The sequence below is a fragment of the Nematolebias whitei genome, chromosome 8, assembly GCF_014905685.2.
Source record: "Nematolebias whitei isolate Nwh7 chromosome 8, NemWhi1, whole genome shotgun sequence".
In the NCBI taxonomy this organism is placed as follows: domain Eukaryota; kingdom Metazoa; phylum Chordata; class Actinopteri; order Cyprinodontiformes; family Rivulidae; genus Nematolebias; species Nematolebias whitei.
Window position 1 is genome coordinate 37,661,789 of NC_056505.1, and position 13,044 is coordinate 37,674,832.

Below are 13,044 nucleotides of genomic sequence, written 5' to 3' on the forward strand. Positions count from 1 at the left end.
GGATTTGAGCACCAGTGACCTCCCCACAACCCTACAAAGGAAAAAGCGAGTAAAGATGATGGATAAATGGATGGAATCCAGTCTTTGTCTAAAAATGTCAAAATATCAATAAATGTTAACAATCGTTGGATGGTTATAGTTTTATAATTTCACACCTACTGGCCTGAAAAGCCCCCTCTAAAACTTAAAGCGGCCCATGGGCCACCAGTTGATAATGACAATTGTAGCGAGTTTTGCGGCTCTGGACATGTTTAATGTAGAGAAAGAAGCAGAAATGGCTTTTTGACCCCTGACCTAAGTTCTCTTTCAGTCTTCTTACTGAACTTTTCTTAGTTGTTCCTGTCCCAACCTTTTTTAGAAGAGTGGATCAACTCAGAATTATCCTTTTATTAAACGGTAAAATTTAATTTAATCATTTGTTCATGTTTTATTGTGAATATTATATAAGTTCATTTATTTATTTCTTCTTTCAGTTGCTCTCTTCTTCAGGGGTCACCACAGTGAACTAACTCACACGAAGACTTGCTGATTATTTTTACACCGGATGTTCTTCCTGACACAACCACAGCCACCGAGCTACCACAGCCTCTGTGTGGAGCAGAGAGCTGCTGTCTGGGGCACCCAGGGGAGCAGATGGTGGGGTTAGGGCCTTGCTCAAGGGCCCAGAGTGGGGCAATGGATGGTAGAGACAGGTATGGGTGCTTCACCTATCCCACCCACATTGTGATGTTGTCGTGCTGGGAGTTGAACCGGCGACCTTTCTATTACAGGCCCACCTCCTCTAACCTCAGCACCACCACTCCCCATAATACGTTCATGAGATTTGGAAATGATTACATTCAGTTTTTATTTTTATTTACATCTTAATTTTGGGGAGGTTCTATCCAGAAGATGTTTTCCAGAAGCACAGTGAGTCTGTAGTTTGATCAGTCGCAGCAACAAGCCTGAAAATACAAACCTTGTTTTCCAGACGAGTTCCCCTCGAGACACAGTTACTCTCTGTCCAATGGTCAGCTCCCACGGCTGCTTGTGACTTCTGCTGGATGTCTTCTGACAAAATATTATTGATGCCCACTTAAAAAAAATACATATATTAATAGAATGGGCATTCTCTCAAATGATGAATAACGCTTGTTGCCTTTCAGTCCAGAGTTTTAAAGAAATATTATTTCTTGATTAGAGGGATTATAACCAATCCAGTCAAATCTTGACATTGGATGATTTGCAGAGATGTAAGACTCAGATGTGTTGAGGTCAACTTTCAGCTTCTGCCACACCACATTTTAACTAAATATCTGTAAAGCTGGTCGAGTTGTGAACATTTTGTGTTAGCTAATACCAATGAACTGTGGTGGCCATCTTGAATTGGGCCAACTCCAAAAGTTAATCGGTTGTAAATGCATATCCAAAGATTATTTTCTGTCAGTGTCATTAAAATATGTCCAGTGATTCATAGGATATTTTGCTAACAGACAGACAGAGTTTTCTTCAATAATTAAGGGCACGTTTTAGGCGAAAGATGTTGCCAAATGAAGAAACGCTCAGAGTATGAATTTGGAACAACTCAGCTTCTAACACAGTAATTATTTATTTAAATATCTCCAAAACTGTCTGAGTTATAACCATTTTAGTGTTTGCTAAGGTTTCTTCGCTGTGGCAGCCATCTTGAATGGGACTGGCTTCAGAAGATAATCAGCTGTAGATATAGATCATATATTTACTGTCTGAGAGTGTCAGTAATATTCATCCACTGGTTCAAAATATATTTTACTAACAGACACATGCAGGAACATCATTAGCATACACTCCCACAGCAATAATAAATGGCTAACGTTGTCTCACCTGTACATTCACCGTGTCACATATTTCAGTTGACGTAGTCAAAACCAGCCATTTTGCTTCCATCCCATCCAACAGCGTGAGGCCGACCTGCATCACGCTCCATCAGGAGGGTGAAGTCGGACGTGTTGGACCGCGGCTGAAGCCAGAGGCAGCTGGAGATTGCTCGTCTTTGCAGGCCAGGAGTGAAATGCACTGAGTTTATCGTGTTTTCTTGGCAGCAAATTGCAGCTTTACGAACGTGACCTTAATAAAACGACAATCGGGCGCAGAGCAGAAGCTCGGCAACAAACAGGTCATTTCATCGTGACAGCTCAGTGGAAGTGGAGCCAACAACACGTTTGTTTCACAAATGCCTGGTCACAGACGAACGGCTCGCTTATCCTTAATAGTTGTTGTTTTTTTCTTCTGCACCCCAGGAGCGTTGGTGCTCTTGTTATTTTAAACACATATTTCAGGTACAGCTTTTTCTTTGTGCTTATTTATTCACTGGATTATTTATTCCCAGGGTTACATCTGGAGGACGTTAACACAGAGTTGCATGACACAAACACATTAAGGTCAATTTACAAGCTCTGCATCAAAGAAGATCAGTAACTCTGAAATAATGAAAACAATAAAGAAGCCAAAAATTTAAATCCAAAATGCAAAGTCATCACGCTTCACTGCAAGGATTTAAGGTTTGTGCTCTTTTTCCCCTACTTTTATTTATTATTTCATTTATTGTTAGATTTTTATTGGGTCTGTGAAGAAGTGTTGAATTAGAGAAGACCTCATGCTCCGTGAGGAAAATCCATCACATTTTTCCAGCTTATCTAAACAACCGAGTGCTGTGAGTTCACCGGAGAATCTTTGTTTGCTGTCAAATAAAAACTAAAGCTTTAGTTAAAAATCGGTCGTGTGCCCTTTATTTGATTGCATCTTGTTTTTTAGTGTGTGTGTGTGTGTTTTCATTCATATGGCAACATATCTCATGAACAAGCAATAGAAGTAACAAAGTCCATGCTCAATAATCCAGGTATACAATCCAACATTTTTCAGTCAGGTCATCTGGACAGTTTCTTTTTTGTGCTGAAACGTTTCGCCTTTGATCCAGAAGGCTTCATCAGTCAAGGAAACACACAACAAAACTGATTCTTCCCCCAACAGCTTACTCCAAAGTGGAACAAACCAGTTTTGTTGGTGCTAAGATGGTCTCTTTGGTACGCCCCCTCCTCCATTGCCGGCCCTCTTCCTTGTTGACAGTTGTGTCAAACTGGTTGAAAACAACAAAGTCATGTTCAGTAATCCAGGTATACAATCCAACATTTTTCAGTCGGGTCATCTGGACAGTTTCTTTTTTTGTGCTGAAACGTTTCGTCTTCGATCCAGAAGGCTTCATCAGTCAAAGAAACACACAACGCAAAACTGACTTTGTTGTTTTCAACCAGTTTATTAATATATTCACCCTTTAATGATCAGAATCAGTCACTGAAGTAGAATCTGTTAATTACAGGGAGTTCTGTACCAGAACAAATGAATATTCATCTGAATGAAGAGACCCAAGTTGTCTTTTTGAAGTTTTATTACAAAAATAATCAAACTAAGAATCAACAACAATAATAAACAATAATAATGAATCAATCAAGGCTTAATTTTCTTATCTAAGACAAAACTGACTCTTTGAGCAGGAATTATTTTGGTTTGATATGCGCATGAATTTAGACAAAGTTTGACTATTTTAATAAATAGTTTACTTTGGATTTTGGTTGAAAGAAGTTATTTAATGTGATCAGATAAAGTCATTTATTATCACTGCAAGCCAGGAAATGATTTACCAAGTTGCATCAGCTAAAAAAGACACATCCAGAGGCATCATTTCACCAGTTTCTGCTCCTTACTGGGTCAGTGTTGAAGACATCACTCGTCTTTCTGGGGTTCTGCTGGTGGATCAGACCAGGATACACCACAAACAGGATTTGCTGGGAACTGCCCAAAGGTAGAACATGCTGGCTCCATCCTCCAGCTGTCCAGCACTAGCGTCAGCAGCATTCTCCATTGATGTGGATGGATGGCCGTACGCTTGATCTCCTTCTTCCAAGTTATTGCTCATTCATTGGTTGCAGTCTGCTTCCAAAAAAATCCTCCTCCTCTGGTTCATTCTAGGCAATTTGGGTAAAAGACAACGGTCCATTTTAGCATTTCATGCACTTTTCAAACGTTTACCGAACTTTCAGTAACTTGAATTTTCACTTCCGGATCCGTGGTTCATTTCCTGTTGTGAGATCTGATTTTATTTTAACAATATAATGATTGATTTTTTTTTTATTAGTTGTGTTTTGCAAGGAAAATATCACAACAACCACATATTAAATAATATTAACTCTGATGAAAAAGAAAACAATCTGATATTTTCTTGGGGGTGCTAAGGGGGTGCTATGACTTTTCCAGGGGGAGCTATAGCACCCTCTAGCTACCCCCTGGAGCCGCCTATGGTGATATGGACTGATTGGCTTTTAATCTCACAAAGCATGTCCTAAATAGAGAGTAAATATGAAAAATATGTTTTAATTTGAGCTGGTCTGACTCATTTATCTTTCATTCATATGCATGGGATATGAATGAAACTGTGCCTGAATCAGCTGCAGAGAGGCATGAAGTGGGACCTTGCTAAATTGTTCAAGCTTTCCTTAGAAAGAAATCTTTGTTTTTTTAAGCTTCCGATGATCCAGTATAATGAGCTGCAAAATCTCAACCATCAGCCATTAAACATAGCTGCTGTCAGGTTTAGTCGATTCTTTTGCTGGTTTGGCCTGAAGGGAGATTTGCTTGCAGGCCAAGTATTTATGATATTTATAGAAGTGTGCTGTGGTTGCTTCAACGCAAACCACATCTTTTGGTACTTTGACTTCCTGTTATTTAACTGTAGCATCCTAAGTGTAACAGTCTCTATATATAGAAGTCAGAGGTGAGTTTACTTTCTGGCACAGTGACTAATTTATTCTTGCCAAGAGCAGGTGCAAGCTCCAAGTCATCACCGCAAAACTCCTGGGAGCACTTCTGTGATTAGTTCAAATAAGTGCAAGATTAATTGCCAGAATGTCTGATCAGTGACCTGAAAACTCACCGGCTGAGGGTTTTTATAATTTACTATAAATGTGCTCAACTTTATAAGCATTGCTTCTCGAGCTGGTTAACTGGCTGCAGGAAGTTTTAGTCAAACGAGCTTTCTGTTACAAATTTTAGTTCAGGAAACTAGTTTAGGATTTTTATTTTTTTTTGCAAGCTTAATTATCTGAGTTAATTTACAGAATATTTTATTTATCTGTTTTGTTTGTTTGTTTTCTCTCTTTGGGAACATTGCCTCGGTCCAATCAACAAAATAAAAGAAATGCCGGGTGTTAACCACCAGAGGGCGACACCACAACACAGCCCGAATGACGTCAACTTGATTGACAGGTGCAGCTGACCAATAACTGGCAGCGAAGTTGTTCAATCATCCAATAGGAACACAGGAGAGCAGCAGATGCAGTTTGTTGGTCAATCCGGATTGAACTAGTTCAGTTTGTCACCTGTTGAAGAGAAGAAGTTGGGTATTTCCATGTAACAGGTGCGTTTTCAAATTAAAAATTAGTATGGTATTATTAATTGATAACTTTAAAAATAAAGCTGAGGTTTTGGAAGCCCTGTGTTATTAAAAGTTGTTTCTGGCATCACATGTTTTCTCCGTTAGCTAAGCTAGCAGCTATGTTTTCATTCAGCCTTGAGACTTTAGCTTTGTTAAATAATTATCATACAACATGTTTAAAAATATTTGCAGCCTTTTAGAATTTGTTTGCGCATTTATATTTGCCTGTTGTTGGTTATATTTAAAAGGAAACGATTAAAATTTAACATGAATGCGTGACTTATTTGCGCATGCGCCAGCGAGTTAGGCCACCCTGAGATGAAAGTTCCGTCCGGCTGCGACGACCTCTGATGTAAAGATGCTCTTTGTTGCTTTCTGTGACTGCAACTAGAGATTACTGAAAATATTAGAGTGATCTGAACTTACTAAATAGAGTGGATGTTTACTCTAATGCATGCATACAATGTGGACAATTAATATTCAGAAGAGTGTGCATCCCAACAAAATTATAAACTAATAAATCAATTAGGATGTTGATGATTAAAACCAGCACTGTATCATGTCGTAGTGGTCTTGACCTTTGAGGAAAACCATGCACAGCTTTATTATTTGACTTGCTTGTTGCAGAAACATTCTGTGCAAGAGCATTTTTTCCCATTAAAGAGGTTTGTGGAAGTCCCCTTACTGCCATCAAAATTACACTCATTGTCTGGTTTTGACTGGAGCTGCAAGAAAGCATGTAATGACCGTGTACAATCAGACTAGTCAAAGACAGAGGATGGTGAGCCTGTGACTTTCAGCAGCTTGTTGTAAAAAACTAAAAATATATAGTTTTACTTGTGTCGTGGACAGGCAACATTTACCTAAAAAATTCACAGTGTTTGAACATGTTTACCAACTGCAGCATCTTTAATATCTTCTGAAACTAAAATAAAGTTTTTCTGTCATTCCTTGGAGTAGTCACAGGGTGTCAAACTCACTTATAAAAGGGGGCCAAAATTAAAACCTTTTTCAAACTAAGGACCAGTTTCAGAATCTACATGAACTCAAGTTAGATACCCGACATCTTTTCTTAGTTGCAAGTTCCTTCAAAAAAAGTTTGATTGGTCTCATTTGATGTTCTCTCTTGCATATTTTGACATCATAATCAAAGATTCCTTCAAAAATTCAAGTTAAAGTATTTTACGTTTAACATATCATCTTGGGGGCCAGATTATATGTCAACAAGGGCCACATTTGGCCCCCGGGCCTTGAGTTTGACGTGTGTATTAGAGTAACGATAAAAATCGCCGCCTCTGCTTGTGGGTAAAGTTATTTACATTGTATGTTTAAACGGCTTTTGTAAAATTGTAAACTGGACACATGAATTTAAAGAAGAAGTCAAAGCCAAAAAATTTTTCTAATAATGTGTGATTTGTGCTTGGTAGTAGAGATGCATGATATTGGATTTTTGGCCGATATGCTGATATGTTAAAACTTATTTGTCCGATAACCGATGCCAATACCGATATTTTATATACTTTCCTTTGTCAGAACATAGACCTCTTATTTAGACTTATTTGCTACAAAAATTGTGCAACAGCTGTAAGAGCTGGTGACATATTTCATTAACAGACATATGATGTTTATAACACTTTAACTTATATTAAATGAAAAGTGTTAAATATTATTTATTAGCATTAGCGATGCTGTCTCACTTGTGGAGGCTTGTTCCAGGTTCCTAGCTGCAGTGTGGGATCCTCTGCACTCCTGTGCATGAAGGACAGCCTTTTTATGTTCAAAGTTTTTGTCTATCCATTGTGCCGTAATCATGCTAACGGGGCTAACACGACGTCCAAATGTCTGTGGTAAAACTCACCCAACAAGTCGTGCTATCGGCTATTAGCTTCTCAATGACGTCAGAAATGATGGCTGGTAACTCGAGTAACGTTACGTCGGAAAAATATCTCCGACTGGAGACAATGTAGTGAGGCTCAACGTAGTCCATAAATCTTAGGAATCCGACATCCTCACCAACGAAAAATAAAACTTTCACACCTCTGATAGTTTGAATTTTCCTCTCCGTCATGAGATCGGGTAGGCGCACGTGACTTCATCACGTTGTGCTGCCGCTGCAGGCAAAAACAACGCCTTTTACATCGGCAATTTATTTTAATGGAATGGCCGATGTCTGATATTGAACTTTAACACTAATATCGACCGATACCATGCCGATAATATCGTGCATGCCTATTTGGCAGTGAACATTTTTTTAAATAATTTTCACTGTCACAAGAACTTACTGTTTTTATAAAAGTAACTTAATTTTCAGAATCCCCAAAGACAAGCTTAAGACAGCAGCAGAGCTACTTTGGATTTATTGTCATGTGAAATGGTAGAAAATTAATTCCAACCTGAAGTTTAATGCTGTGTGGTTTGCTGCTCTACATATGAGCAGACAATACTGTGCTTAAGAGGGTACAACAAATCCAGGGGCTGGGACATATCTCCAGTTTAGAAACTTGATTAATTGCTGCTTGCTCCTAAACATTTAAACGGGAGCAATTGTATCCTGTGCTGGTAAAACGAGTCACAATGAGGAGATTTTCTATGTTATTTTCAAATTCTCAGGTCTCTCTTGTAAATGAGTCCCCGAGGCTCAATGGGATGAACCTGTATAAATAAAGGTTGAATGAAAAAAATTCTTAATCTCCAACGCTTCAAATTAGTGTTTGTAGAAATAAGATGATTATTGCTTGACAATAAGCTAGTTTTTTTTTTTTTTTTTTTTTTTACAAGAGTGCTGGTTTGAAAGCTCAGTAGTTGTTAGTCTGGAATGATGTAATTGGGAAGGAACATTTTGTAAAAAGATGGCAAATGGTAGAGGAAAATTTGCCAATTTTAAAGGACGTTAAAATGATTTTCTCAAGACATGACTGTTGGAAAACTTTGACTTAAAGGTAGATTAGGAAGATTATATGCTATTTTAGTTATTGGGGTTGCTAGACAGTGTTTTATGGGCAGCTGTGGCTGAGTGGTTGAAGCAGTCGTCCTCCAATGCAAGAGTTGGAGGTTCGATTCCACCAGTAGTCACATGCCGAAGTGTTCCTGGGCAAGACACTGAACCCCTCATTGCCTTCGATGTGTGTCCCATCGGTTTATGAATGTGATAAAGCTCTGATTATTCTTTGTCTAGATATAGTAGAGTGCTGTATGAGTGGGTAAATGAGGGAACAGATTGTGTGGTAACACATTTTTACTACTTTTGGTGTCTTGATAAGATACAAAGGCGCCATATAAGTACAGTCCATTTATATTAGACACATTTTTATGCAAAACCCATTTATGCCAGAAATCATTATTTTCTGTTGCATCCATCCAGCCATCCATTATCTTTACAGCTTGTGCTTATTCCAACTCTTTGCCAGCATGGGTCACAATCTATTTTAGTTGGCTACCTACCTTGTGGATGATCGTGGCTCTTTGATGCATATGCAATATATTTTAACAGTAGTAGCAGGGTTTTAAAGAGGGTGTGCGAAGTGAAATAGAAACATGCTTGTTTACCAAAAAAGAAACAGACCAGTGAAAACAGAATTATACAGCATTGATATAAGCTGTACAGTTTCATTTCCTGTCTCGTAATTATAGTTTATCTTTAATAACCGACATACCACATATCCATACTGTATGTTTTTTTTACATTATCGTTTAATTTTGATGAAGTTTTTTAGTTGCTATTGAGAAAATTCTGCTCTGATGTAGCTGGTAGAGAAAAATAACACAAAATTAGGTATTTGTACCTATTACTGTAAACAAAATAATGACTGCAGACATAAATAAAAGTTTACTATTTGTTTTTTGCACAGTGAAATAGTGAAGTACATTAATCAGATGCTGCTACAGAATTCCCCCTCCAAACAGCTGACCTGTTTTTGAATTTATTACAGGCTGAAAAAAATGGACCCAAGTAAGCCCACAGACCTTGGTGACATGACAGGCGTTCATTGGCTAGGACGCGGAAGAGGACTGCAGCCTGGGGAGATGGCTATAGGTCGTAGTAGAGGGTGGCTCCTCACTGCAGAAGGGCCAGGTATAGGACGAGCCAGGGGTGTCCTCAGTCCTGGTGATAACTTCCCAAGAGAAACTGTGCCTTTAGCCCCTACAGAATCTGTAGTTGCACGAGGTAGAGGGCTGTTAATGCAGCCTGATGACCAAGGAGTCGGCCGAACCAGTGGACTTCTCCCAGTATCTGGGCCGAAGCTGGGGGTGTCAAGAGGTGCAGTTCTGTCCGAAATGGAAGCACAACATAAACGAAAACCTTCGTTTGAACTGACGCCACCTGTCTCTGCAGGGGATACTTCAACATTTCCGGAAGAAGAGGTAAGGCTGGACAATAATTCGATATCGATATATGTCACAATATACTTTTATTCAATAACAGAGATCTGAGTTTTAAGCACATTTTTGATATTTCCATATGATTACAGCATTTCATTGACGCATTTCTTTTTCTGTTCGGGTTGAAGCGGCTGCTTCAGTTTCAACCCGAACAGAAAAAGGTGCGACACAACTACGTAAGTGCGTGGTGACGTAGATGTTGCGCAGAGCTCGAGTCCAGAAGGAGTTGGTGGTAGCAGGCTAGGCTAATCTACAACGCGTGTTAAGTTTTCGCTTCAAAATGAGTGCCCATGACCGTCAGAATGTGACTGAACAAGCTTTCACAATCAAAGAGAAAGCAGATGGCATCACTGATAAGAGCGGAAGGTCTAATTCGGTGGTGTGGACGTGGTTCGGCTTTCTAAGATCCGATAAACTGCAGGTTTCAGTGCGCTGTAAAATGTGCCGTTCCAACTAAAGCTGTCATTTCTAACCCAAACCTGGAGCCGGGCCATAGTAATGTGCTTAATGTGTCGGCTGGTTCGGTGTCGGGCTTTTAATTGTGTCAGGAACGCGTGCAGCCGACGATCCAATATATGCAAACATGGCTTGCCATACTACACCTGCCGCACATGGTCATTTGACCGCACGCTGACTGGCCGGTTGAAAGAGGTAAAAAGTTCAGTTAAGCTTCAGCTGGACTATTGCTAGCCATCCATCAGCCCAAATGGACGTTCATTCAGCCGCGGCACTCAGCGGACGTGCGCGGCCGAAGACCCAAACGGGTGAGATCACAAAATATCTGACATGTTGGAGCAGGGTCCAATGCAGGCAGAAGCAGGGGAAGCATTTAATGCACTTTGACGGTTCCTCAGCTCTGATCTTCTGCCCCTTTATTCAGCCGCGCGCATCCTCCAATCGTTAATAATGGTCGGTGGTATAAACAGTTAAAGCTTAATTTAAAATATTGGGGTATTTTCCAGGTTTGGACCTGTAATTATTGTTAATTCGTCGGATCGGGTGAGGTTCAAAGATGATGGTTGCGGGCTGGAGCCGGGTCGGATTCTTTGGACCCGAGTGCAACTCTAGTTCCAACTAGTGGTGGGAACACATCTAACTTGTTCCACTCGATAGAAGATGCTGAGTCAAGATGAAGCACAATAAAAGTTTGAGCCAATGTGTCCCTGAAACAACTGGCCCAGCTGTATCAAAAGAAAAACATGCAGCAAATGCAGATGTTTGCTGCTTGTGTTAGGTAATGTCGTTGTTGACAAAGTTGAGAGTTTTATGTTTATTTGATGGTGATTTCAAAATCTTTGAAGGCTAAATACAAATAAAAGGTGAACATTAATTTATTTGTAGAATTTGTACAGTTTTTCTGAGGTTTTTATATTTATATCGATAACGGAATTATATCGTTATTGAACGAAATTAAGAAATATATTGTGATAAAAGTTTTTGTCAAATCGTCCAGCCCTACCCTGAGGTTTACTTCTTTTACAGGTTAGCATGCAAGCTCGTGGTCAAGGGTCAACACTGGTCTCGATGTTTAAGGCAATGGGCATTGAGTCTGTGACCTCCTACGGAAGAGGAACTCAAGCAATGGGTCCGTATTTATAATCGCTTGTAAAATAAAGACAAAAGTTAAAAGTTTAACTGTACAAAGCAGTTCCTTTAGTTAGGAAAAAAGTTGCTCAATCATGACAACTGTCTTAAATTGTTAGTAAAATCCTGTCACCTTCTGCACTTCTCAAACTTGGACAAAAATGTTTTAAAATACATAATACTTGTGTCTATTTCTGTTTTAAAAAGGGAAATCTTTTGAAGATGGCTGTATGCCATTAGCTACAGTATCATCATAAGCTTATTGGCTTTTATCTGACATTTTAAAATATTATTTCAAATTTCTGTCTAGGGTACACGTTAATAAGAAGTCAGTGTTTTTGAAAGAATATGGACATACTCATATTCAAATTTTATTATTGTGATGGTGTGAATGGTTAAGAGCCTTAACATGAATGTGAAGTGTCTACATGACAAGTCCAGAAGTCTTATACATCTCTGTGCTTTTCTAATTACATACTTAACCAACTTTAGTTTGTGTGTACAGAAAAAAGTGTATAATCTTTAATATAGTACATTCTCCTACAGGAAGAGGAGATGCAGGAGAGCTGAAACTGCAAGGTGGCCCTCTGGGTGTCAAAAGCTTCCCAGAGGGTATTGGGACAAGTGGAGACATGATGGGCAGAGGAAGCAGGTAGGCCAGAGAAGCAGCATGATTAGTGTTTTCACTAACAGGCTCTGCCCCAGCAGTAAAATGGTCGTTTTACTTTAACTAAAAGTATGAAGCAGCCTTCTCAATAACTTTCTGAGTAGAAGGCTGGAGTCATTTCCAATAGGGCTGCAACAACGAATCGATAAAATCGATAAAAATCCATGATTAAAAGCGTTGGCAACAAATTTCATTATCGATTCGTTGTGTCGCGCGATTATGCATCTTTCACGGCGCTGCGGAGCTGTTTTGTTCACTGGCAGTTCATTGTCAATGCTGACTGACTGAATAAAGTTTGAAAAAAAAAACCAACTGCAGCGTGAGTTGAACAGAGCGAGGGGGGAGGAGGAAGCAGAGCAGAGTGTTTTCAAAGGAAATTAAGTAAATTTTACAAACGACGCAGCGAAAACTGTTCCGACACAAGTCCTCCAAAGTGTGGGAGCTCTTCACAAAGATAAAACATGAGAAGCATGCAGCTTAGAAAATCGCCGACACGACACGAGAAAACCACAGAGATAAAACGTAAACATGTCGGAGTCACGAGCTACAGCAGATGCAACATGTCTCACTCCCAACTCGTGTTGCAGGTGAGTCTCTACAATTTAACACATTGTTCTGTTTCAAGAGAGAAAACGTAACGTCAGTCTCTCTGGTAGATGAAGCTGCTGTTTGTTTGTTTGTTTGTTTATCTGATTAATGGCGGTGATAGAGAACGTGTGTTACTTTTTATTTAATTTAATTGGTACAATCAGTGTTTAAATGTGATTTATAAATAAATCTAACACAAAGATAATAATTTAATGATTAAGCTTCAACTTTTAAATTGTTGGCAAAGTCTGAAGACACTGCAGGTATGGCAGGATGAATTGCATTTAAACAGGAATTAAAGTAATTTATTACTTCTACTCAAATGTGTGGAATTAAGTATTTTATATATATGTGTGTGTGTGTGTGTGTGTGTGTGTGT

General features: G+C 39.2%; 1 protein-coding gene across 1 annotated transcript in view; it reads left to right on the forward strand.

Moving 5' to 3' along the window:
• Positions 1-5,344: 5,344 nt before the first annotated feature.
• The window catches only part of piwil2 (piwi-like RNA-mediated gene silencing 2), a 68,990-nt gene continuing 61,290 nt past the window's right edge, over positions 5,345-13,044 (forward strand). The window contains exons 1-4 of the mRNA XM_037680725.1: positions 5,345-5,428; positions 9,376-9,808; positions 11,309-11,411; positions 11,957-12,062. Coding sequence (XP_037536653.1) covers positions 9,386-9,808; positions 11,309-11,411; positions 11,957-12,062 — 632 coding nt within the window. The 5' untranslated portion in view covers positions 5,345-5,428; positions 9,376-9,385. The remainder of the gene's footprint in view (positions 5,429-9,375; positions 9,809-11,308; positions 11,412-11,956; positions 12,063-13,044) is intronic.